This window comes from Salmo salar, chromosome 18, assembly GCF_965601325.2.
Source record: "Salmo salar chromosome 18, fSalSal1, whole genome shotgun sequence".
Classification (NCBI taxonomy): Eukaryota; Metazoa; Chordata; class Actinopteri; order Salmoniformes; family Salmonidae; genus Salmo; species Salmo salar.
The window spans coordinates 13,958,919-13,985,645 of record NC_138308.1 but is presented as its reverse complement, the minus strand read 5'-3'; the positions used below and the strand labels follow the sequence as shown (position 1 = coordinate 13,985,645).

The window sequence follows — 26,727 nt, the reverse complement described above, 5'->3', positions numbered from 1 at the left end:
TCGGCCCCTAGTTGTGCTCTGGACACCATATGTGAACTGATTGCCCCCCATCTATCTTCAGAGCTCGTGCTACTAGGTGACCTAAACTGGGACATGCTTAACACCCCAGCCATCCTACAATCCAAGCTTGATGCACTCAATCTCACACAAATTATTAATGAACCCACCAGGTACAACCCCAAAGCCGCAAACACTGGCACCCTCATAGATATCATCCTAACCAACGTGCCCTCTAAATACACCTCTGCTGTTTTCAACCAAGATCTCAGCGATCACTGCCTCATTGCCTGCACCCGTAATGGGTCAGCGGTCAAACGACCTCCACTCATCACTGTCAAACGCTCCCTGAAACATTTCAACGAGCAAGCCTTTCTATTCGACCTGGCCCTGGTATCCTGGAAGGATATTGACCTCATCCCGTCAGTAGAGGATGCCTGGTTATTTTTTAAAAATGCCTTCCTCTCCATCTTAAATAAGCATGCCCCTTTCAAGAAATTTAGAACCAGGAACAGATATAGCCCTTGGTTCTCCCCAGACCTGACTGCCCTTAACCAACACAAAAATATCCTGTGGCGTTCTGCATTAGCATCGAACTGCCCCCGCGATATGCAACTTTTTAGGGAAGTTAGAAACCAATACACACAGGCAGTTAGAAACGCCAAGGCTAGCTTTTTCAAACAGAAATTCGCTTCGTGCAACTCCAACTCTAAAAAGTTCTGGGACATTGTAAAGTCCATGGAGAATAAGAACACCTCCTCCCAACTGCCCACTGCACTGAGGATAGGAAACTCTGTCACCACCGATAAGCCCACTATAATTGAGAATTTCAATAAGCATTTTTCTACGGCTGGCCATGCTTTCCACCTAACTACCCCTACTGCATTCAACAGCACTGCACCCCCCACAGCTACTCGCCCAAGCCTCCCCCATTTCTCCTTCTCCCAAATCCATTCAGCTGATGTTCTGAAAGAGCTGCAAAATCTGGACCCCTACAAATCAGCTGGGCTTGACAATCTGGACCCTTTCTTTCTAAAATTATCTGCCGAAATTATTGCAACCCCTATTACTAGCCTGTTCAACCTCTCTTTCGTGTCGTCTGAGATTCCCATAGATTGGAAAGCAGCTGCTGTCATCCCCCTCTTCAAAGGAGGTGACACTCTTGACCCAAATTGCTACAGACCTATATCCATCCTACCCTGCCTTTCTAAGGTCTTCGAAAGCCAAGTCAACAAACAGATTACCGACCATTTCGAATCCCACCGCACCCTCTCCGCTATGCAATCTGGTTTCAGAGCTGGTCATGGGTGCACCTCAGCCACGCTCAAGGTCCTAAACGACATCGTAACCGCCATCGATAAGAAACAATACTGTGCTGCCGTATTCATTGACCTGGCCAAAGCTTTTGACTCTGTTAATCACCACATCCTCATCGGCAGACTCAGTAGCCTTGGTTTCTCAAACGATTGCGTCGCCTGGTTCACCAACTACTTCTCTGACAGAGTTCAGTGTGTCAAATCGGAGGGCCTACTGTCTGGACCTCTGGCAGTCTCTATGGGGGTACCACAGGGTTCAATTCTTGGGCCAACTCTTTTCTCTGTATACATAAATGATGTCGCTCTTGCTGCTGGTGAATCTCTGATCCACCTCTACGCAGACGACACCATTCTGTACACTTCTGGCTCTTCTTTGGACACTGTGTTAACAACCCTCCAGACGAGCTTCAATGCCATTCAACTCTCCTTCCGTGGTCTCCAACTGCTCCTAAACACAAGTAAAACTAAATGCATGCTCTTCAACCGATCGCTGCCTGCACCTGCCCGCCTGTCCAGCATCACTTCTCTGGACGGTTCTAACTTAGAATTTGTGGACAACTACAAATACCTAGGTGTCTGGTTAGACTGTAAACTCTCCTTCCAGACTCACATCAATCATCTCCAATCCAAAGTGAAATCTCGAATTGGCTTCCTATTTCGCAACAAAGCATCCTTCACTCATGCTGCCAAACGGACCCTCGTAAAACTGACCATCCTACCAATCCTCGACTTCGGCGATGTCATTTACAAAATAGCTTCCAATACCCTACTCAACAAGCTGGATGCAGTCTATCACAGTGCCATCCGTTTTGTCACCAAAGCCCCATATACTACCCACCACTGCGACCTGTACGCTCTCGTTGGCTGGCCTTCGCTTCATAATCGTCGCCAAACACATTGGCTCCAGGTCATCTACAAGACCCTGCTAGGTAAAGTCCCCCCTTATCTCCGCTCACTGGTCACCATAGCAGCACCCACCTGTAGCACGCGCTCCAGCAGGTATATCTCTCTGGTCACCCCTAAAGCCAACTCCTCCTTTGGTCGTCTCTCCTTCCAGTTCTCTGCTGCCAATGACTGGAACGAACTACAAAAATCTCTGAAACTGGAAACACTTATCTCCCTCACTAGCTTTAAGCACCAGCTGTCAGAGCAGCTCACAGATCACTGCACCTGTACATAGCCCATCTATAATTTAGCCCAAACTACTACCTCTTCCCCTACTGTATTTATTTATTTTATTTATTTTTGCTCCTTTGCACCATATTATTTATATTTTATCTCTGAACTTTCTTCAAACTACAAATCTACCATTCCAGTGTTTTTCATGCTATACTTTATTTACTTTGCCACCATGGCATTTTTTTGCCTTTACCTCCCTTATCTCACATCATTTGCTCACATTGTATATAGTCTTATTTTTTATTTTTTTTCTACTGCATCATTGATTGTATGTTGTTTTACTCCATGTGTAACTCTGTGTTTTTGTATGTTGTCGAACTGCTTTGCTTTATCTTGGCCAGGTCGCAATTGTAAATGAGAACTTGTTCTCAACTTGCCTACCTGGTTAAATAAAGGTGAAATAAATAAAAATGATATCCAGTGGAACAACCACTTTACAATAGTACATCTATATCTTTTTTGAGGGTGGGGGGGAGGGTTAGAAGGATTACTTTATCCTATCCCAGGTATTCCTGAAAGAGGTGGGGTTTCAGGTGTCTCCGGAAGGTGGTGATTGACTCCGCTGTCCTGGCGTCGTGAGGGAGCTTGTTCCACCATTGGGGTGTCAGAGCAGCGAACAGTTTTGACTGGGCTGATCGGGAACTGTGCTTCCGCAGAGGTAGGGAGGCGAGCAGGCCAGAGGTGGATGAACGCAGTGCCCTTCTTTGGGTGTAGGGACTGATCAGAGCCTGAAGGTATGGAGGTGCCGTTCCCCTCACAGCTCCGTAGGCAAGCACCATGGTCTTGTAGCAGATGCGAGCTTCAACTGGAAGCCAGTGGAGTGTGCGGAGGAGCGGGGTGACGTGAGAGAACTTGGGAAGGTTGAACACCAGACGGGCTGCGGCGTTCTAGATGAGTTGTAGGGGTTTAATGGCACAGGCAGTGAGCCCCGCCAACAGCGAGTTGCAGTAATCCAGACAGGAGATGACAAGTGCCTGGATTAGGACCTGCGCCGCTTCCTGTGTAAGGCAGGGTCATACTCTGCAAATGTTGTAGAGCATGAACCTACAGGATCGGGTCACCGCCTTGATGTTAGCGGAGAACGACAGGGTGTTGTCCAGGGTCACGCCAAGGCTCTTAGCACTCTGGGAGGAGGACACAATGGAGTTGTCAACCGTGATGGGGAAATCATGGAACGGGCAGTCCTTCCCCGGGAGGAAGAGCAGCTCCGTCTTGCCGAGGTTCAGCTTGAGGTGGTGATCCGTCATCCACACTGATATGTCTGCCAGACATGTAGAGATGCGATTCGCCACCTGGTTATCAGAAGGGGGAAATGAGAAGATTAATTGTGTCGTCTGCGTAGCAATGATAGGAGAGACCATGTGAGGATATGACAGGGCCAAGTGACTTGGTCTATAGCGAGAATAGGAGAGGGCCTAGAACTGAGCCCTGGGGGACACCAGTGGTGAGAGCACGTGGTGCGGAGACGGATTCTCGCCACGCCACCTGGTAGGAGCGACCTGTCAGGTAGGACGCAATCCAAGAGTGAGCCGTGCCGGAGATGCCCAACTCGGAGAGGGTGGAGAGGAGGATCTGATGGTTCACAGTATCAAAGGCAGCAGATGGGTCTGGAACAGGGGTGTCAAACTCAAATACCCAGTGGGCCAAAATGTAAAACCTGAACAAAGTCGCGGGCCAACATTGAACAAATGAACCTTTTTAATATGGACCCAAACAAGTTTTGCTTTAACATTGAATATGGAACAAGCATCGCCTATTACCATACAATATATAATTTCATAGTGGAGACATGCAAAATCGAATTTCAAATGAAAAAACACATCAATGGCATTCATTTATTAAATAACATTTAAATAAAAATCGTATGCCTCTTTTCTATTTGCAGCCTTCTGATTTAAATACCAAAATAAACTTTTTCCACTGGCTAATAATTTTACAAATAAAATGATAATAAATCAATCAACCATTCAAGCCCATGCCTTGTAGCAAGAAAAAGTGCACAAAGAAAACGTTAGTTATTGCACACTGATCTAATCTGATGTGCCCAAGCCAGATACCTGGCATCTCTTCTTGGATGCTAGTTCATCAATGTCTGGGCTCAGGCTCTGAGCTGAAGAAATCCTCAGTATCGAGCGAAGGTGTTCATCAGTCAGACGTCTCCTGTGAGTTGTTTTGGTCATCTTCATCGAGGAGAAAAGTTGCTCGCATAGATAAGTGCTGCCGAACATGGAGAGCATCTGAGCAGCTTGGGTGCGGAGCTGAGGCGTTGTGTCAGGGATGAACCGTGGAAACTGTGCGGCGCCCACAGCATCATACTTTGACTTCAGCGTGTCGTTGCACTGGAGTTCAATCAGCTCCATTTGGATGTTGGTTGGTGCATTTTCCACATCAACTGCGAAGGGATTACTAAGCAGTTCAAACCTACATTTCTGGACATTGAAGTCGGCAAATCGCCGGCTAAACTCAGCGGCGAGAACACTGAGTTTTTCAGCAAACTGTGCGCATGGGAACTCGGCGGTAGAGATCTGCGCTTTTATGGTTTGGCAGCAGGGAAATGGCAAGGGTTTCCTTGCAGCATCTGATTCTCCCACAGGCACAGTTTAGTTTAAAGGCCCTCACTGCAGCGTACATGTCTGTGATGATGCGCCCCCGCCCCTGAAGCTGCAGGTTCAGCGCATCGAGATGGCTCGAGATGTCTCAGAGAAAGGCCAGCTCACACAAACCTTTGCTCCCGGAGCTCTGCTGTATCCTTCCCTTTGGTTTCCAGGAATTGACATATTTCCTCACGCAGCTCGAAACATCTGTTCAGTACTTTTCCTCTGCTTAGCCATCTCACCTCTGTGTGATACGGCACGTCTGCGTATTCCGAACCACACTCCTCTAGAAATTTTTTTTAACTGCCGGTGATTCAGACCTTTGGCTCTTATAAAGTTAACTACCTGTGTTACTGTGGTCATAAAATGTTCCATCTTTAGGGCTTTGGCACACAGTGATTCCTGATGTATGATGCAGTGGTAAACAGTTAGCTCACCTGCACAGTTCTCTTCCTGCATCTTCTCCCGAACCATGCCCACCAGTCCACTCTTTTTACCGCACATCGCTGGCGCACCATCTGTCGTTAATCCAACGAGTTTATCCCACGGCAGCTTTATTTCAGTTACACATTTGGAAACCTCCTCAAAGATTTCCTTTCCTGTGGTTGTGCCATGCATTGATTTGAATCCCAATAGCTCCTCCGTAACACACAGATTTGAGTCCACTCCACGGATGAAGACTGACAGCTGAGCAGTATCAGATGCGTCGCAGCTCTCATCCACAGCGAGGGAGAACGCAACAAAATCTTTTCCCTTTTCCATCAGCTGGTCATACAGATTGGTGGCAAGATCACATGTGCGATCAGCTACTGTGTTCCTGCTCAGGCTCACGTTTGAAAATGCTTGCTTTTTCTCTGGGCATACGAGGTCACAAACTTTCATCATGCACTTTTTAACGAACTCTCCCTCATTAAAGGGCCGGGCTGATTTTGCAATCTCTGCTGCCACTATATAACTAGCCTTTACAGCAGCCTCACTTTGATGTGGCTTTTTTGAACATATTCTGTTGTGAAACCAAACTTCTTTTCATCTCCTCTACTTTCTGGCTCCTTTGAATCATGTCCAGGTCCTTGTATTTGTCATGGTGTTTCGTTTCATAGTGTCGTCTAATGTTGTACTCCTTACTTACAGCCACGTTGACTCCACAAACAAGACAAACAGGTTTGTCTTTTACATATGTAAACAGATATTCTGCCTCCCACTTGTCCAGAAAGCTCCTGTTTTCTGCCTTTCTTTTCGCCATTTTTGGGAAGGGATAGCGCGCTCACAGTTGTAGCGTCTATGTTGCTATGACTACTGTCACAGAGGAGAGGGCGTTTCTGGGTCCTGTCCTGATTGGCGCGCGAAAACAACAGCAGAGCATTATGGGATTCGTAGTATTAGCGGTGAATGCGCTGTATAATACCGGCGGGCCAGCTCTAGTAGTAATTTGGTATTGTCTCGCGGGCCAAATATAATTACCCCACGGGCCAAATTTGGCCCGCGGGCCAGAGTTTGACACCCATGGTCTAGAAGGATGAGAGCAGAGGAGAGAGAGTTAGCTTGTCTCATCGCTGCAACTCCCGTACAGACTCAGGAGAGGTGAAGGTCGAGAGCCGTGCGTCCTCCGAAACCCAACCAAGCCGCCCTGCTTCTTGACACAATGCCCACTTAACCCGGAAGCCAGGCACACCAATGTGTCAGAGGAAACACCGTACACCTGCGACCGTGTCAGCGTGCACTGCACCTGGCATGCCACAGGCGTCGCTAGCGTGCGATGGGACAAGGACATCCCTGCCGACCAAACCCTCCCCTAACCTGGACGACGCTGGGCCAATTGTGCGCCGTCCCTTGGGTCTCCCGTTCGCGGCCGGCTGCGACAGAGCCTGGACTCGAACCCAGAATCTCTAGTGGCACTGCGATGCAGTGCCTTACACCACTGCACACTCAGGAGGCCTGAAATGTATATTTTTTAACATGCTTTATGAAAAGAGTAGAACATTCATTGCATTTGGCTGTGTTTTATTTTTTTATTGTAGGCTACTTTTTCTTTATTAAGCCACTCGCAATGTTTTTATTATAACAAACATTTTTCAACCCCTTTTTTCTCTGCAATTTTCGAACTTGACTCATCACTGCAACTCCCCAACGAGCTCGGGAGAGGCGAAGGTGGAGTCATGCGTCCTCCAAAACATGACCTGCCTAACTGCGCTTCTTAACACCCGCCAGCTTAACCCGGAAGCCAGCCGCACCAATGTGTCGGAGGAAACACCGTCCAACTGGCGCCGTAGGCAGGCTGCAGGCACCGGCCCGCCACAAGGAGTCGCTAGAGTGCAATGAGCCAAATAAAGCCCCATCTGCCAAACCCTCGCCTAACCCGGACGATGCTGGGCCAATTGTGCGCAATCCTTTGGGGCCATGGCCGGTTGTGGCACAACCTGGGAATGAACCCAGGTCTGTAGTAATGACTCTAGCACTGCGATGCAGTGCATTTAGACCGCTGCGCCACTAGGGAGGCCAAAATAAAACATGTTTTAATGAAGATCTGAATGTGTGTGCTCTGGTTTCTTGTATAGAATTGCCTCTTGGTTTCTGTACATTTTTCATTCCCTCTCCTTAGGCTATGAGGCTCACAATCCTTGTGGAATTTTATCTGATGTAACTCCTATCAGGAAGGGCTGAGACCTTTGACATGACGCTAAGGGCAGCTCTGCATTCCCGTCAGTGTCTGTCACTGACTGATGTTTGTTTTCATAGCTAAGCCCTGTTAAGGAAACGCTTGAGTACACAGATCTCTTGAATCCTGTCTGTGTTTACAAGTTTGCCGTATTCTGAGGTGAATGGGAGCAGATATGGTTGTAAAGGCCTTTGCTTTGTCACAAAGGCTGCGTTTTCACTAATTGGTCTTTTTGACCAATAAGGTCAGCTCTGAAAAATATCTGATGTGAAAAAATGTGATTGGTTAAAAGACCAATTAGTGGGAAAGCATAATTGGGCTGCCTGTAAACCTAGTCACACTTCTGCACTTAAATATATTTGTTCACATGGATTTCTTGGTGCAAGTGCAAAAACAAAGCACATCATTTGAAGTACTATTACCATGCCAGGATTTTAGGTTGTCTTGTAAGTGCAAATTGATTGAAACGGAAATGTATTGTTAATCAGGCGATTAAGCTCTGGTATATCTCAACTCTCCTGGGACACTGGTAACCACCTCATTAGATACTAGATTACCATTTTGCTTAACCTCTTACATCTAGACGTTCCGCTAGCGGAACACCTGCTCCAATATCCAATGATAGGCGTGGCGCGAATTACAAATTCCTCAAATACAAAAACTTCAATTTTTCAAACATATGACTATTTCACAGCATTTTTAAGACAAGACTCTCCTTTATCTAACCACACTGTCCGATTTCAAAAAGGCTTTACAGCGAAATCTAATGTTTTGCTTATGTCAGCAGAGTACCAAGCCAGAAATAATCAGACACCCATTTTTCAAGCTAGCATATAATGTCACAAAAACCCAGAAGACAGCTAAATGCAGCACTAGCCTTTGATGATCTTCATCAGATGACACACCTAGGACATTATGTTATACAATACATGCATGTTTTGTTCAATCAAGTTCATATTTACATTAGCATGTGACGTTCAGAACTAGCATACCCCCCGCAAACTTCCGGGGAATTTGCTAACAATTTACTAAATTACTCACGATAAACGTTCACAAAAAGCATAATTATTTTAAGAATTATAGATACAGAACTCCTCTATGCACTCGATATGTCCGATTTTTAAAATAGCTTTTTGGTGAAAGCACATTTTGCAATATTCTAAGTACATAGCCCAGCCATCACGGGCTAGCTATTTAGACACCCGGCAAGTTTAGCACTCACCAATATCAGATTTACTATTATAAAAGTTTGATTACCTTTTGTTGTCTTCGTCAGAATGCACTCCCAGGACTGCTACTTCAATAACAAATGTTGGTTTGGTCCAAAATAATCCATCGTTATATCCGAATAGCGGCGTTTTGTTCGTGCGTCCCAGACACTATCCGAAATGGTAAATCAGGGTCGTGCGCATGGCGCAACTCGTGACAAAAAAATTATAAATATTCCATTACCGTACTTCGAAGCATGTCAACCTCTGTTTAAAATCAATTTTTATGCAATTTTTCTCGTAAAAAAGCGATAATATTCCGACCGTGAATCTCCTTTTCGGCAAACAGAGGAAAAATCACAAAGACGGGGGCGGCCAGGGCACGTGCCTAAGCCCACAGTCCCTTGATCGGCCACTTGAGAAAGGCGATAATGTGTTTCAGCCTGGGGCTGGGTTGACGACATTCAGGTTTTTCCCGGGCTCTGAGTGCCCATGGAAGACGTAGGAAGTGTCACGTTAGAGCAGAGATCCTTTGTAAAAGATAGAGATGGCAAAGAAGTTCAAGAAATGGTCAGACAGGCCACTTCCTGTAAAGGAATCTCTCAGGTTTTGACCTGCCATTTGAGTTCTGTTATACTCACAGACACCATTCAAACAGTTTTAGAAACTTTGGAGTGTTTTCTATCCAAAGCCAATAATTATATGCATATTCTAGTTACTGGGCAGGAGTAGTAACCAGATTAAATCGGGTACGTTTTTTATCCAGCCGTGAAAATACTGCCCCCTAGCCATAACAGGTTAACGTTTAAATACCCATTTTTTTTCTTCTCATTTGTCCTTAAAAATTATTTTAAAACATCATAAAATTCCACGTCAATTCATAATGCAGAATAATGGTTCTATTACGTATGTATGACCGCTAGAGCCGGGCAAATAACTTTTATCTACCGCAGTTATATACCCTTGAAAGTGCCTCGGTCATGGCATGTTTTTTATGTCTAGGGGAAACTACAGCTTTTTAAATGCCGACACAAAACCTTCTCTGGAGATGGTTTCGAAGCGCCACTGAATGGGCATTTTACTTGTTTGTAAAAGAAGGCCGCTTCTGAAGCGGGACCGACGTCCATCACTAGGCGACCAGAACTGTCAATTAAATAATCTTGAGCTACCTACGCGCAGCCTGCCTGCCCGCAGACCACACCTAAAAAAGTACTTTGAAGGTCATGAGATAATATTTAGTTGAAAGAACATTCTGTTAGGAATTGACTCCTAAGATTCAGTATTTTTGGATTGGAGGAGACTGATTTAGTTCTGTACTTCTGAGAACACAAACACTCGCATATTTCATAGCAAGTTAGCAAAGGACTAGGGAGAGGGGAGGGGCACCGTATAAGCAGGTCGGCCACCAGGCAGACAGTTAGAACCTTGCACTAGGGCTGTCTATTGGCAATCAAAAGCTGTATCTTGCAATGGAATGCTGTATTTTGCAATTTATTGGCTTGCAATGTCTCGCAACTGTCACAAACCGGCTCGAAGTCCGTAACAAAAAGGAGATAACGTGGAGATTAGAATAACAAAAATATATTTATTAACTGAGGTAACGTAAATACAATTAACAATGGTGTGTGTGTGTAATCAGTAGTGTACGTGAGTGGTTGCGTGCATAAATGTGTTGAAAGGTGCTAAAGCAAACAAACAAAACGGCCACACAAATGCCACAACCAAAATCTAACAGTGTGTCTGTCTGCATGGAGAGAGTCTCCTCAATGAATGGGGAAGATGTGTATTTATCCCGGGACACACCCGGGCCCAGGTGTGTCCCATGTCGCTGACGACCATCCCAGCTCCTCCCGCCGAACATCCTAATAAGGAAAACAAGAGCAAAGAGAAAGAATACGGCAGACCGAGTGGGAGGGTCGTCACACAACTTCAGTAAAGCAGGGCCTATCATCAATGAATAGGCTAGGATATTCTACATGCAACAGACCAGACTGAACACAGTCTCACATCATTAGCGACGAAAAAGTGCAGGTGAGCCAGCTGCACTGTGATTTAAATTGTGTGGGGGGGGTGGGGAATGATGTTTTCTTAACGTTAAGGATCCCAATTTTGTTTAAAAATTCACACCCCTAATACTAGGTGTCATGACAGACCAACCAGTGAAAGCTCAGAGGGGTAGAGAGCACGAGAGAATGTGTGTCCACTTAAAATAACAATGGTGCTTCTGTCTTCCCCCAGGGAGCCGTGCCTATGTGCTCCTGTCACTCAGCCAGCAGGACGGTATTGAGCAGCACATGGACATTGACAATCGCTACACCCTCCTGGAGCTGTTTGCAGAGACCACCTCCTCTGAGGAGCATGGCATCTCTTTTGAGGGAATCCACCTCCCTCAGGTAGGTACCAAATCACATTCTATGTCTATGTACAGTACTTTTACTTACCAATGTGTTCCTACATGTACCGCTAGATCAGGGCTCGCCAACCCTGTTCTTGGAGAGCTACCGCCCTGTAGGTTTTCACTCCAACCCTGCTCCTGGAGAGCTACCGCCCTGTAGGTTTTCACTCTAACCCGAATCTAGCGCACTTGATTTTAATAATTAGCTGGTTGATAAGCTGAAGTTGGCGCGAAAACCTACAGGAGGGTAGCTGTCCAGGAACTGGGTTGGAGAACCCGGTCCTAGATCAAACCAGCAAATTACCTATCGCTAAGATGTAAAGTGACGTTTCCCGTGTGCTCCAGATCCCAGGGAAGCTACTGTTCTCCCTGGTGAAGCGGTACCTGTGTGTGACTTCCCTGATGGACAAGCTCAACACGGCAGGGGTGGAGTCAAGCTCTGAGCGGCAAGACGCAGCAGGCTCCTCCTCAGGGGCAGGCCACCAGCCAGAGAACCTACGTGTCCAGCGAGAGTTTGAGTTCACCATGGCCATGGCTAACCTCATCTCTGAGCTGGTTCACGTCATGGGCTGGGACCACAACCGGCAACCGCCACAGTCCAGCAGCCTGGCCGAGGGCAGGGCCTGCGGGGAGGACCAGGAGGACGTGCCGCCCCGCCGCATGCTGCGCTCCATCTTCCAGCCCCGCTTCTCTGCCTCTGCCTTTCCTGTCTTTACCACCTCAAGCATGGCAGCCACCACACCACCCAAGAAGACTGGCAGCGGCTTCAGGACACGCACAGACTTTGCCAGCCGCTCTGCTTACGTGGAATACGTGCAGGACAACCTGAAGAGCGGCATGTTGGTCCGTATGCTGGAGGACTATGAGGAAGTCAGCGCTGGTGATGAGGGGGACTTCCACTGCAGTAATGACGGCTCGCCACCAGTGCAGGTACAAAACATCACACGTTGTATCAGCACACAGCTGGCTCCTGAGATCTGATTAAGGGTTTAGAGTGATGACGGAGTTACAAAAACTTTATTAACAATATCAGATCAGCTTCAATGTGATTGGCTTATTGCTATCTGCTTCTTTTTATGGGCACAGGTGTACTGGAACTCCCTATCTCGGACCTACTGGGTGCACTGGCACATGGTTGAGATCATGGCCGCTGGCACCAGTGGACAGGGTGAGAAAGACGTCCAGGAGAAGGCCTCCTCCCTGACTGAGACCATCAAGCTAACGGCTGGTAAGAGGGGGTCACCTGCACCCACAGACTCGCACTTAAGTGACTTTCAACAATAACTTGGCTCCGAAAGCATCAAGGCTCATGAACTTTGAGTCCTAATGCACTTGCAGGTTATTCTGTAAATTCAACAAAATGCACAAATATTGTTTTATTAGAAACTGTCTAATATTGTTGGTGTTGTGCTCCCTTGTATGTAGTGAGTCAGACATTCTTCTCCAAGCCTCCTGGTGGGCTGTACTCGTTGCCTTACCTGGCTGAGGGGCTGCATGCTGATGGTGCCACCCTGAGCCGGGCTGAGTGGTGGGAAGTGCTCTTTTTCATCAAGAAGCTGGAACCAAAGCAACAGCAAGAGATCAACAACATCCTGCGTCAGAGCCTCGATGAACAGGCAAGTGCCCATCACTCCATCCTCCCCTCTGGCTTCAAATCCCTCACTCTCTAATCTAATCATTCTTCCTGCTCTTTTCATGACTCTCAGCCCCCATGGAAGTTTACCGTAGATTTCATGTTTTTGACTTGCTTCTCTCTGCTTTGTCAGATGTCAGACGCAGACGAGGCCACTCTTATCCGGCTGTCGGTGCCAGGCGAGGTGGCCCGTAGGCTGCTCCACTACCTGAAGCAGACCCTGCAGAACTCGTGTCTGTGGGACCTGCTCTGCTCCCACTCCTTCTCTAAACACTACATGCGGCGCGGTGGGGGAGGCCTGGAGGATGACGAGCTGCTGCCCGACGACTGCCCGGGCTCCTCTGGCCTGGGAGGAGGACAGAGCACCTCTTCATCTGCTGCCACTGCTTCCTCCTCTGTCATGGGCTCATTTTCTAAGAAGCCTAAGAAGGAGAGTCCTACAGACTATTGCTCTGACACCGAGTCTGAATTGCCCATGGAAGAGTCTAATTACTCAGAAGACCTGGAGGAGAAGATGAAAGGTGTGTTTGAGCTTTGTTTGTTTTTTCAGTTGGAAAACTACCTCTAGCTGTAGCCAACACCTTTTTTTCAGAGAAAGACAAGTGCAACTCTAACATGCTTTGCCTTGTGTTTTCCCCACCAGTGTTCAACAACTCCAAGGTGCAGGGAAAGAAGACGGCCTTGGAGAAGCTTGGGGAGGTGGTGGACATCATGAAGAAGAGTGGCTCAGATCCAGTCCAGCAGCTGGCTGGGATCAAGTTTATCACCAAGGTCCTAGAGGACGAGGGGCCTCAGGAAAGGAGCAACCTCAGGACAGACGCTGTCCAGACCATCCGGTAAGGCTGCTGCCTGCACACTTCATCTCTTATAGGGTCACATTTGACATTTGTGTCCTCCCAACATGATCTTTGACTTTTCTCTGCCCCCCCAGGGATAAAGTCCTGAAGCTTGTGGTCGACATGCTGAGTGGGCAGCCCAAGGAGAATGTGGTCAGCACCCTGCGTCTCACCCGCACCCTCATGGTCAAGTACGAGTGCAGGGTCTCCTTTGCCACGGAGGGGGGCGTCAAAGCCATCCTCTCTTGTATGCAGGAATACCCCACTGTCCCACAGATCCAGCAAGTTGCCCTGGCGGTGAGTTCTCAATCACTTTGTTGTGAGTTGTTTTTACTCCTGCCAGTTATGTAATCTAGCTAGATTTCTTACACATTTTTAGGGGATGACAAGTAATGAGAACTCTACAGCTGTAAAGGAGAAGCTTTCTGTCATGTTTCTGTCCACGATTGGTTTCTTCCCTCCGCTCTAGAGTCTGATGGTCATCACAGGCGCCAGTAAGTATAACCTTAGCAGCATGAGCAGCTGCTGTCTTCCTCTTTCTGAGTCTGGCACACCCGTGATGCTCGGAGTCTTTGCCAGTATTGGCTCTGCCACCCCCGAGGGCTCCAAGGGACTGCTGGCTGCCATCCCTGCTGCCATTGAACTGATGCTCAACACACCTGGGTATGTCATTTGCACCTCGACCGGCTTTCAAAGGGAATGTTAACATGCCCAACTCCTATGATTAGACTGCTTTGTTACAGTAGAGGCTAAGGGATATGTGCTCTCTCTTCTACCAGGTGTATGTTGTCGGTAAGGAACGGTCTGTTGGTGATCATCATGCTGATCTCTAATAGTAAGAGCTTGGCGGAGCAGCTGGTGGCCTGTGATGTCAGCACCGTGCTCAAGAAGTGCCTCGTGGCCTCGCCGCCAGAGAAATGGCTGGCCATCATCGCCCTCAACCACATCTCCATGGACCACAAGCTGGAGAAAAAAGGTGTGATTTCACTGCTCATCTGAACACATTCATCAATAAGTGCGGAGGTCGGGTTATGTATAGGTGTTCCTAGCTGGCCAGTTGCACATGAGCTTTTTCTGCCACGCCTCTTGTATAACTATGATAGTTCCTTCTAACAATAAATAACAAAGAAAATGACATTCCGTTCTTGTGGGCTTAGGTCCCAATGTAGACAACAGGGTTTTTTTGGGATCAAAATTGGGTTTAGGTGTTGGTTCTGGTGGGGGCATGGCCATTTTAGAGGCTCTCCTGTTGGCCACAGTAATACAATTTTGCTTTTTTAAAGCCAATTTTATGCAATTCTACACATTTTGCCATGAGACAGAGAAATCTGCAGAAAAATACAATTTCCTGCAATTCTACACCTTGCCATGAGGCTGAGAGGAAAATGTGCAGTTTTAAAGCAAATTTCCTGCAATTCTACACTTTTTGCCGTGGCTATCAGAGTGACTCAAACATTAAAGCAAAATCAATGGGGGGCCCAATGCCATGACAAAAATACTAGAATTTGGGATTCTCCCTGACTGTCTAGCTTTTATTTTGGTGATTGTTAGTTCTTAAAGATCTTACAAAAAAAAGATATAGGTCCATTTATCTTTGTATAGTCGTGGCCAAAGGTTTTGAGAATGACACAAATATTAATTTCCACAAAGTTTGCTGCTTCAATGTCTTTGGATATTTTTGTCAGATGTTGCTATGGAATACTGAAGTATAATTACAAGCATTTCATACGTGTCAAAGGCTTTTATTGACAATTACATGAAGTTGATGTGAAGAGTCAATATTTGTAGTGTTGACCTTCTTTTTCAAGACCTCTGCAATCCGCCCTGGCATGCTGTCAATTAACTTCTGGGCCACATCCTGACTGATGGCAGCCCATTCTTGCATAATCAATGCTTGGAGTTTGTCAGAATTTGTGGGTTTTTGTTTGTCCACCTGCCTCATGAGGATTGACCCCAAGTTCTCAATGGGATTAATGTCTGGGGAGTTTCCCGGCCATGGACCCAAAATATCGATGTTTTGTTCCCCGAGCCACTTAGTTATCACTTTTGCCTTATGGCAAGGTGCTCCATCATGCTGGAAAAGGCATTTGTTCGTCACCAAACTGTTCCTGGATGGTTGGGAGAAGTTGCTCTCGGAGGATGTGTTGGTACCATTCTTTATTCATGGCTGTGTTCTTAGGCAAAATTGTGAGTGAGCCCACTCCCTTGGCTGAGAAGCAACCCCACACATGAGTGATCTCAGGATGCTTTACTGTTGGCATGACACAGGACTGATGCTAGCGCTCACCTTGTCTTCTCCGGACAAGCTTTTTTCCGGATGCCCCAAACAATCGGAAAGGGGATTCATCAGAGAAAATGACTTTACCCCAGTCCTCAGCAGTACAATCCCTGTACTTTTTGCAGAATATCAGTCTGTCCCTGATGTTTTTCCTGGAGAGAAGTGGCTTCTTTGCTGCCCTTCTTGACACCAGGGCATCCTCCAAGTCTTCGCCTCACTGTGCGTGCAGATGCACTCACACCTGCCTGCTGCCATTCCTGAGCAAGCTCTGTACTGGTGGTGCCCCGATCCCGCAGCTGAATCAAGTTTAGGAGACGGTCCTGGTGCTTGCTGGACTTTCTTGGGCGCCCTGAAGCCGCCTTCACAACAATTGAACCGCTCTCCTTGAAGTTCTTGATGATTCGATAAATGGTTGATTTAGGTGCAATCTTACTGGCAGCAATATCCTTGCCTGTGAAGCCCTTTTTGTGCATAGCAAGGATGACGGTACGTGTTTCCTTGCAGGTAACCATGGTTGACAGAGGAAGAACAATGATTCCAAGCACCACCCTCCCTTTGAAGCTTCCAGTCTGTTTTTTGAACTCCATCAGCATGACCGTGATCTCCAGCCTTGTCCTCGTCAACACTCACACCTGTGTTAACGAGAGAATCACTGACATGAAATGCAGTGGAAATGTTTTTTGGGGATTCAGTTCGTTTGCATGGCAAAGAGGGACTTTGCAATTCATTTCAATTCATCTGATCACTCTTCATAACATTCTGGAGTATATGCAAATTGCCATCATACAAACTGAGGCAGCAGACTTTGAAAATTAATATTTGTCATTCTCAAAACTCTTGGCCACGACTGTACATACTATAAGTTTACACTGAATGTTTTTCCATTATTTTCAATTTTAATAAGTTATTTGTGGCCCATTAAAAACACTTAGGCGGGCCGCCCAATACTTTTCTATGTACAACCCTGGAGAAAGAGGATTAAGTAAGTCCATTCCTGAATATGTCCCCTCAGAGTTGATGGAGGAGTTGGACTTCAAGGATGCGGAGCTAAAGATGCTGGTGGTGAGCCTGAAAGAGATGACAGCCAACAAGGAGGTGATCCTGATCCTGGAGCAGCTGCTGTGTGACAACTCCTCCCAGCTAGAGGAGGAATGCAACCAGGTGACCCGTAGCCGAGAGACCTACCAGGACCTGGTGCGCCTCATGGACCAGCACCGGGCCGACCGGGCCACACAGCTCTCCATCCTCAGGTGAGACGGAGCTTTTTCGAAACTATAACATGAAAAATGGTTCGGTACTAGAATTTGTTACTGTCGGTCCTTCTGTAAAGTGTGTCTCACATCATATACGGATTGAGTCTGTCTAGTAATTTGTCTGAATCTTCTCAAGCGAGCAGAATAAGCTAGCCAGGATGCTTGCGCATGCAGAAGACACTTTTGCGAGACACTTTTGAGAAGCGAGAGGAGAGAGAGGGAGAGAGAATGCCGACAGCATGGCTTCTTCAAACGACAACATAGTACCTCCACGCCCGTAGCTTGTTGACAAAATTGGCTGCAGAATGTAACTATACGAATGCTTTGATTACAGAGCAGATGAGACAGCCTACCAAAACAACGAAGCGAAAGGTGTTACAAATCAGTGCAGTACAAGGGAGCTTTATTTCCAAAACGACATAAAAAAACTATTTTACAGATGACATTTTCATTGTAACGTCGTCGTTACTCAACGAAATGTTGATATTTTTTTGGAGTGACAATGACATGAACATATATTCAACAAGACATTCATGTTAACATTATGTGATCACACAACCCAAAAGTAATGTGAAATGCACTCATAGCTTAACAGCAATATATTTAGACTACTTAGAGTTTCTTGGCTTGCTACTAGCAGTAGCCACTAGCCAGCTAACAGCCCTGGGGGGGTGCATTGCACCCTGGGAAGTGAAATGCAATCTGGAAATTGTAGTATGCTGTGTGAAATCGATTGTATTTCTATGGTGTGTAGACTATTGCAATATACAAGCTTCAGAAATTAGCTTGTGTTTTTGTCATTTTGGAACTTAACTATTTAATTCATTAAATTATTTAGCTATAATGAATCATAGGTCTGTCATTTGACCCAATATTATGGCCATAGATGAGCAAATTAACCATGACATGTATCAAATTACATTTTTTAAAGTTTAGATGTAATTGTAAAATAGTTTTGTCTGCTCTGAGTCTCTAAGGTTTTGCGTAAGGAAATTGAAGGTATTCTTCTGCTCTTTAATATGGTGTTTTATTTTTGAAAGAAATTGAGTATACACTGGACAAAAGTATAATTGCAACATGTAAAGTGTTGGTCCCATGTTTCATGAGGTGAAAAAAAGTCCTATACATTTTTATTATGCACACAAAGCTTATTTCTTTCAAATTTTCTGCACAAATTTGTTTACATCCCTGTTAGTGAGCATTTCTCCTTTGCCAAGATAATCCATCCATCTTACAGGTGTGCCATAGCAAGAAGCTGATTAAACAAGCATGATCATTACACAGTGTGCACCTTGTGCTGGGGACAATAAAAGGCCACTTTAAAATGTGAAGTTTTGTCACAGAACATAATGCCACAGATGTCTCAAGTTTTGAGGAAGCGTGCAATTGGCCTGCAGACTGCAGGAATGTCCACCAGAGCTATTGCCAGAGAATTGAACATTGATTTCTCTACCGTAACGCCGCTTTAGAGAATTTGGCAGTACGTCCAACCGGCCTCTCAACCACAGACCACGTGTACCCATGCCAGCCCAGGACCTTGACATCCGGCTTCTACACCTATGGGATTGTCTGGGGGGGGGGGGGGGGGATTTCTGTCTGTAATAAAGCCCTTTTGTGGCAAACTAATTCTTATTGGCTGGGCCTGGATCCCCACCCTTGGCTGTGCCCCTGCCTAGTCTTGTAAAATCCATAGATAAGTGCCTAATGAATTTATTTCAATTGACAGTACTTACGTACTGTAACTTAGTAAAATCTTTGAAATTGTTGCATGTTGCGTTTTATTTTTGTTCACTATAGAATAGAAATTCTGTTTTATTTGCTCTACCAGTTATCAACATATTGTTCAATGTTTAAAAAAAACTAAAGCCCAGTGGTTATTCTGTGACTAACTACAACGCTTTCTTATTTTTTTTTCTCCATAGTATCGTTTCGGTATCGAGTATCATGATGCTTAACCTGGTATCGAAGTAAAATATCTGGTATCGTGACAAAACACTAACTACAGGGTTTACTTGTTGGAATGTCATGTCAGTGCCTAGAGCCTGTCATCAATACTGTGTAATGAACCTCAAAGGGCAGTAGGTTATGTACAGTGCCTACGGAATGTATTCAGACCCCTTTTCCACATTTTGTTACCTTAAAGCCTTATTCGAAAATGGATTAAAAAAAATGTATCCTCACCAATCTACACACAATGACAAAGCAAAAACAGGTTTTCAGAAATGTTTGCAAATGTATAATAAAAATATCACATTTACATAAGTATTCAGACCCTTTACTCAGTACTTTGTTGAAGCAGCGATTACAGCCTCGAGTCTTCTTAGGTATGACACTACAAGCTTGGCACACCTCTATTTGGGGAGTTTCTCCCATTCTTCTCTGCAGATCCTCAAGCTCTGTCAGGTTGGATTGGGAGCGTTACTCCACAGCTATTTCTCAGTCTTTCCAGAGATGTTAGATTGGGTTCAAGTCCGGGCTCTGGCTGGGCCACTCAAGGACATTCGGACACTTGTCCCGAAACCATTCCTGCATTGTTGGCTGTGTGCTTTGGGTTGTCTTCCTGTTGGAAGGTGAACCTTCACCCCAGTCTGAGAACCTGCTCCAGAGAGCTCAGGACTTCATAAAGGATCTCTCTGTACTTTGCTCTGTTCATCTTTGCCTTAATCCTGACTAGTCTCCCAGTCCCTGCCTCTGAAAACATCCCCACAGCATGATGCTGCCACCAGCATGCTTCATCGTAAGGATGGTGCCAGGTTTCCTCCAGACGTGACTTTGGCATTCAGGCCAAAGAGTTCAATCTTGGTTTTGTCAGACCAGAGAATCTTGTTTCTCATGGTCTGAGAGTCTTTAGGTGCCTTTTGGCAAACTCTAAGCAGGTTGTCATGTGCCTTTTACTGAGGAGTGACTTCTGGCTGGCCACTCTACCATAAAGTCCTGATTGGTGGTATGCTGCAGAGATGGTTGTCCTTCTGGAAGTTTCTCCCCTCCACAGAGGAATTCTAGAGCTCTGTCAGAGTGACCATCAGGTTTTTTTCGTCACCTCCCTGACCAAAGGCCCTTCTCCCCTGATTGCTCAGTTTGGCTGGGCATCTAGCTCTAGGAAGAGGCTTGGTGATTACAAACTTCTTCCATTTAAGAATGATGGAGGCCAAATGTTTTTTTTGGGGACCTTCAATGCTGTAGACATTTTTTTGGTACCCTTCCCCAGATCTGTGCCTCGACACAATCCTGTCTTGGAGCTCTATGGACAATTCCTTCGACCTCATGGCTTGGTTTTTGCTCTAATATGCACTGTCAACTGTGGGACCTTTTTTTATAGACCGGTGTGTGCCTTTCCAAATCATGTCCAGTCAATTGTATTTACCACAGGTGGACTCCAATCAAGTTGTAGAAACATCTGAAGGATGATCAATGGAAACGGGACACACCTGAGCTCAATTTTGAGTCTCATAGCAAAGGAGCTGAATACTTACCGTAATTTCCGGACTATTAAGCGCACCTGAATATAAGCCGCACCCACTGAATGAAAAAAATATATATATTATTTTGAACATAAATAAGCCGCACATGTCTATAAGCCGCAGGTGCCTACCGGTACATTGAAACAAATGACCTTACACAGGCTTTAACGAAACACGGCTTGTAACAAAAATAAATGGGCTTTAACGAAACACGGCTTGTAACAAAAAATTAAAAATTAGCAGTAAGCTTTAGTTGTCTTTTTGCACTGAGTCAATTCCTCACGCTGCTGTTTCCAACGTCTTATCATCGACTCATTAAGACCAAGCTCCCGTGCAGCAGCTCCATTTCCTTTTCCAACAGCCAGATCAATCGCCTTCAACTTGAAAGCTGCATCATATGCATTTCTCCGTGTCTTTGCCATGATGAGGGTGACAAAATGACTGCCGTAATCAGAATGATGGGACGTTTGAGAGCGCTCGATTTAATCTAAACAGTAAACAAAAAAGTTGTTTGACCTTAACCCGTTCGGCAGTTTCATTGGTCTAATGAAGGCTTCATGCCGCCAAAAAACTGAGCATGTCACAATGTGTTTTTTTTTTTGAAAAAAAATTGTAAGCGGGAAAAATCCATATATTAGCCACGTCATTGTTTAAGCCGCAAGGTTCAAAGCTGGGAAAAAAATTGCGGCTTATAGTCCGGAATTTACGGTATGTAAATAAGCAAAAAAAATGTTTTTTACATTTGCAAAAATGTCAACCTGTTTTCGCTTTGTCATTGTGGGTTATTGTGTGTAGAGTGCTGAGGAAATTATTATATTTAATCAAATTTAGAATAATGCTGTAACGTAACAAATTGAAAAAGTAAAGCGGTCTGAATACTTTCCGAACGGCACTGTATATATGCAATGCGTGTATTGTGTCAGGTGGTTACAGTTGTGACTTTTTATATTCTCTCCTGTAGAATATTGAACAAGGTCTTGGACAATTACCAGGAGGATCTGCTTCCATGGCATGAGAGCATAGAACCATGCTTGTCTTCTATGACCACATTCATCAATGACCGTGAGGTAGGAAAGATCTTCCCACATGTGGCTGATGGCACCTTAATTGGGGAGGACTGGCTCATAGTAATGGCTCAAATGGAATGGTATCAAACATATGGTTTCAATGTGATTGATTTCAATCCATTCCAGCCATTATTTTGATCTGCCCTCACCAGCCTCCTGTGGATCCTCCATGATTATAAACGCATAGCTATAATCCTGTGTTTCTATTTTAGCTAATGGTCATGACACAAGTTTATTTTATTATTATTTTTTCTAGGTTGTCCAGCAGCTCATCCGCTTTCTGTATCGCCTGGCCTCTCTGAACAAAGACTATGCCGTGGTGATGTGTCGTCTGGGCACAAAGGAAGCCCTGGTCAAGGCGCTGGACAAGCACAGTGTCAACCTGCTTATGGTCACAGAGCTGCGGGACTTAATCACAGACTGTGATAAGTACGCCAGTCTCTACAAGAAAATGACCACCAGTGTTCTGGCTGGTTGCATACAGGTTTAGTAAAAGTGCTACTATCTAACTATTCAGCAGTTATATTTTCTCTCCACATTGTTTTTTTTTCACAGCTAAACCTATTGTTCTTCAATAGAAAATAATAATTACCTTGACATGGTCAAATAACTCAAGCATAGATTGTTAACTTTTGAGTACTTGGTCAAAAAGAATGGCATCGATTCGCTATAGGTGGCGCTGTCATGATCACTCATTTAAATCATATCCACCAACCCGTTTGACCTAGTGACTTGAAACGTTGTGTTTAGTTGTCTTTACTCATGCTGAACAAATTTGCCTCAAGGACCCATAAGGTTCATTAGTATAGATTTCCCTCCATCTTTGACATTTGCAAGATGTGATAACATGCTAAAATGTGCAAAAAAATACTTTAAATATCTTCTTATGAACCATATAACCAAATAACACAATTTGGGATGTAGGCCCATGGTAAAGATGAAGTCGGAAGTTTACATACACTTAGGATGGAGTCATTAAACTCGTATTTCAACCACTCCACAAATTACTTGTTAACAACCTATAGTTTTAGCAAGTCTGTTAGGACATCTACTTTGTGCATGACACAAGTAATTTTTCCAACTATTGTTTAGACAGATTATTTCACTTATAATTCACTCTATCACAATTCCAGTGGGTCAGAAATACACTAAATTGACTGTGCCTTTTTAAACAGCTTGGAAATTTTCAGAAAAGGATGGCATGGCTTTAGAAGTTTCTGTTAGGCTAATTGACATAATTTGAGTCAATTGGAGGTGTACCTGTGGATGTATTTCAAGGCCTACCTTCAAACTCACTGCCTCTTTGCTTGACATCATAGGAAAATCAAAAGAAATCAGCCAAGACCTCAGTAAAAACTATTGTAGACCTCCAAGTCTGGTTCATCCTTGGGAGCAGTTTCCAAACGCCTGAAGATATCACGTTCATCTGTACAAACAATGGGACCACGCAGCCGTCATACTGCTCAGGAAGGAGACACGTTCTGTCTCCTAGAGATGAACGTACTTTGGTGCGAAAAGTGCAAATCAATCCCAGAACAACAGCAAAAGACCTTGTGAAGATGTTGGAGGAAACGGGTACAAAAGTATCTATATCCACAGTAAAACAAGTCCTATATCGACATAACCTGAAAGGCCGCTCAGCAAGGAAGAAGCCACTGCTCCAAAACCGCCATAAAAAAGCCAGACTACGGTTTGCAACTGCAAATGGGGACAAAGATCGTACTTTTTGGAGAAATGTCCTCTGGTGTGATAAAACAAAAATAGAACTGTTTGTCCATAATGACCATCGTTATGTTTGGAGTTAAAAGGGAGAGGCTTGCAAGCCGAAGAACACCATCCCAACCGTGAAGCACGGGGTGGCAGCATCATGTTGTGGGTGTGCTCTGCTGCAGGAGGGACTGGTGCACTTCACAAATAGATGGCTGCATGAGGAAGGAAAATGATGTGGATATATTGAAGCAACATCTCAAGACAATAGTCAGGAAGTTAAAGCTCAGTCGCAAATGGGTGTTCCAAATGGACAATGACCCCAAGCATACTTCCAAAGTTGTGGCAAAATGGCTTAAGGACAACAAAGTCAAGGTATTGGAGTGGCCATCACAAAGCCCTGACCTCAATCCTATAGAAAATGTGTGGGCAGAACTGGAAAAGGCGTGTGAGCAAGGAGGCTTACAAACCTGACTCAGTTACACATGCTCAGTCAGGAGGAATGGGCCAAAATTCACCCAACTTATTGTGAGAAGCTTGTGGAAGGCTACCCAAAACGTTTGACCCAAGTTAAACAATTTAAAGGCAATGCTACCAAATACTAATTGAGTGTATGTACATTTCTGACCCACTGGGAATGTGATGAAAGAAATAAAAGCTGAAATAAATAATTCTCTCTACTATTATTCTGACATTTCACATTCCTCTTACATCTAGACGTTCCGCTAGCGGAACACCTGCTCCAATATCCAATGATAGGCGTGGCGCGAATGACAAATTCCTGAAAAATACAAAAACTTCAATTTTTTAAACATATGACTATTTTACAGCATTTTAAAGACAACTCTCCTTTATCTAACCACACTGTCCGATTTCAAAAAGGCTTTACAGCGAAAGCAAAACATTAGATTATGTCAGCAGAGTACCCAGCCAGAAATAATCAGACACCCATTTTTCAAGCTAGCATATAATGTCACAAAAAACAAAACCACAGCTAAATGCAGCACTAACCTTTGATCTTCATCAGATGACACACCTAGGATATTATGTTATACAATACATGCATGTTTTCTTCAATCAAGTTCATATTTATATCAAAAAACAGCTTTTTACATTAGCATGTGACGTTCAGAACTAGCAAACCTCCGGTGAATTTACTAAATTACTCACGATAAACGTTCACAAAAAACATAACAATTATTTTAAGAATTATAGATACAGAACTCCTTTGTGCAATCGAGGTGTCCGATTTTAAAATAGCTTTTCGGTGAAAGCACATTTTGCAATATTCTGAGTAGATAGCCATCACGGCTAGCTATTTAGACACCCACCAAATTTAGCCCTGACCAAACTCCGATTTACTATTAGAAAAGTTTGATTACCTTTGGTGTTCTTTGTCAGAATGCACTCCCAGGACTGCTACTTCAATAACAAATGTTGGTTTTGTTCAAAATAATCCATAGTTATATCCAAATAGCGGCGTTTTGTTCGTGTGTTCAAGACACTATCCGAAGTGTAAATAAGGGTCACGCGCACGACGCATTTCGTGACAAAAAACCGTACTTCGAAGCTTGTCAACCGCTGTTTAAAATCAATTTTTATGCAATTTTTCTCGTAAAAAAGCGATAATATTCCGACCGGGAAAGCGTGTTTACGTACAAAAGAGAGAAAATAAAAGCATGGGATCCCCTCGTGCACGAGCCTGAGTCTCATAGTACTGTGACTGGCCACTATCCAAACGCGCTAATGTTTTTCAGCCAGGGGCTGCCTCGATATCATTCAGCTTTTTGCCACCTTCTGAGAGCCCATGGGAGCCGTAGGAAGTGTCACGTAACAGCAGAGATCCCCTGTATTGGATAGAGATAATCAAGAAGGCCAAGAAATGGTCAGACAGGGTACTTCCTGTACAGAATCTTCTCAGGTTTTGGCCTGCCAAATGAGTTCTGTTATACTCAGACACCATTCAAACAGTTTTAGAAACTTTGGAGTGTTTTCTATCCAAAGTTAATAATTATATGCATATTCTAGTTTCTGGGCAGGAGTAATAATCAGATTAAATTGGGTACGTTTTTTATCCGGCCGTGAAAATACCCCTAGCCATAACAGGTTAAAATAAAGTGGTGATCCTAACTGACCTAAGACAGGGAATCCTTACTAGGATTAAATGTCAGGAATTGTGAAAAACTGAGTTTAAATGTATTTGACTAAGGTGTATGTAAACTTCTGACTTCAACTGTATATGTTTTAACTTAGTTTGAGAAAAGCTAATGGATTGGTCAAAAGATGGCTGGCAGATTATAGACAAATCAAAAATCAGGTTTTACTTGTCCATTTTAAATCACTGTAAATCCACTTCACGGTGGCCTATCAACTTCAATCGCTATCATGGACGTCTCTAAGATGAACAACACTGAATTTGGAAGAAATCTATGAACTCATTCTTTGCATATGTAACGCTAATGCTCAATCATCTGCAGACATCTTCATGAAACATATCAGATTCATTCCAGATGTTGTATTTAGACTCATGAATGAACATAAAGGAAGATGGTTCGTACATGAGAGTGCTTGCTTTGTTATCCAAATTATCTTGTCCTTTGTCATCCTGTGAACCCTGTTCATTGCTGCTCGCAGCTATATTTTTACTTGTGGTTTTTAGAAGTGTTACTTCAATAGGGATGTCACACTTTGGCTTGCAAGTGTCATGCCACTCTGTTGCTAATAGCTCATTTGTAATCCATGCTGTCCTTTCTAACCAAATACAGATGGTTTTGGGCCAAATAGAGGAGCATCGGCGAAGCCACCAGCCAATCAACATCCCCTTCTTTGACGTCTTTCTGCACAATCTGTGCCAAGGTACATTTACTTTTAGCTGACTCAAAGCACAGCTAATTCCAGACATGCAAATAAATGGTGCCTAAATCATGGCTCCAAACTAACATTTCCCCTAAGTTTTTCAGTTGGTGGCATCATCCCATGATTTGATTGCACCCAAAAAAATATATATAATTTCAGCGCTACAAAAAGTTATCTTTTAAAGTAATTCTAAAGTAATCCACAATGCTTTATTAAGAAGTGTAATAGACCACTGAGATGGTAATCAATAAATAAGTTAATCCAGTGATTATCAAATCAAAATCGAATCAT

The 26,727-nt window shown here is 44.5% G+C and overlaps 1 protein-coding gene across 4 annotated transcripts in view; it reads left to right on the top strand.

The window, feature by feature from the left end:
* Positions 1 to 26,727, top strand: part of LOC106576725 (cullin-9) — an 84,848-nt gene that overhangs the window by 9,564 nt on the left and 48,557 nt on the right. For all 4 annotated transcript variants that reach the window (XM_014154070.3, XM_014154074.3, XM_014154072.3 and 1 more), the window contains exons 3-15: positions 11,189 to 11,343; positions 11,691 to 12,275; positions 12,432 to 12,573; positions 12,771 to 12,961; positions 13,112 to 13,499; positions 13,622 to 13,814; positions 13,910 to 14,111; positions 14,284 to 14,477; positions 14,594 to 14,790; positions 17,105 to 17,342; positions 21,768 to 21,873; positions 22,130 to 22,357; positions 26,346 to 26,436. In XM_014154070.3, coding sequence (XP_014009545.2) covers positions 11,189 to 11,343; positions 11,691 to 12,275; positions 12,432 to 12,573; positions 12,771 to 12,961; positions 13,112 to 13,499; positions 13,622 to 13,814; positions 13,910 to 14,111; positions 14,284 to 14,477; positions 14,594 to 14,790; positions 17,105 to 17,342; positions 21,768 to 21,873; positions 22,130 to 22,357; positions 26,346 to 26,436 — 2,910 coding nt within the window. The remainder of the gene's footprint in view (positions 1 to 11,188; positions 11,344 to 11,690; positions 12,276 to 12,431; positions 12,574 to 12,770; positions 12,962 to 13,111; positions 13,500 to 13,621; positions 13,815 to 13,909; positions 14,112 to 14,283; positions 14,478 to 14,593; positions 14,791 to 17,104; positions 17,343 to 21,767; positions 21,874 to 22,129; positions 22,358 to 26,345; positions 26,437 to 26,727) is intronic.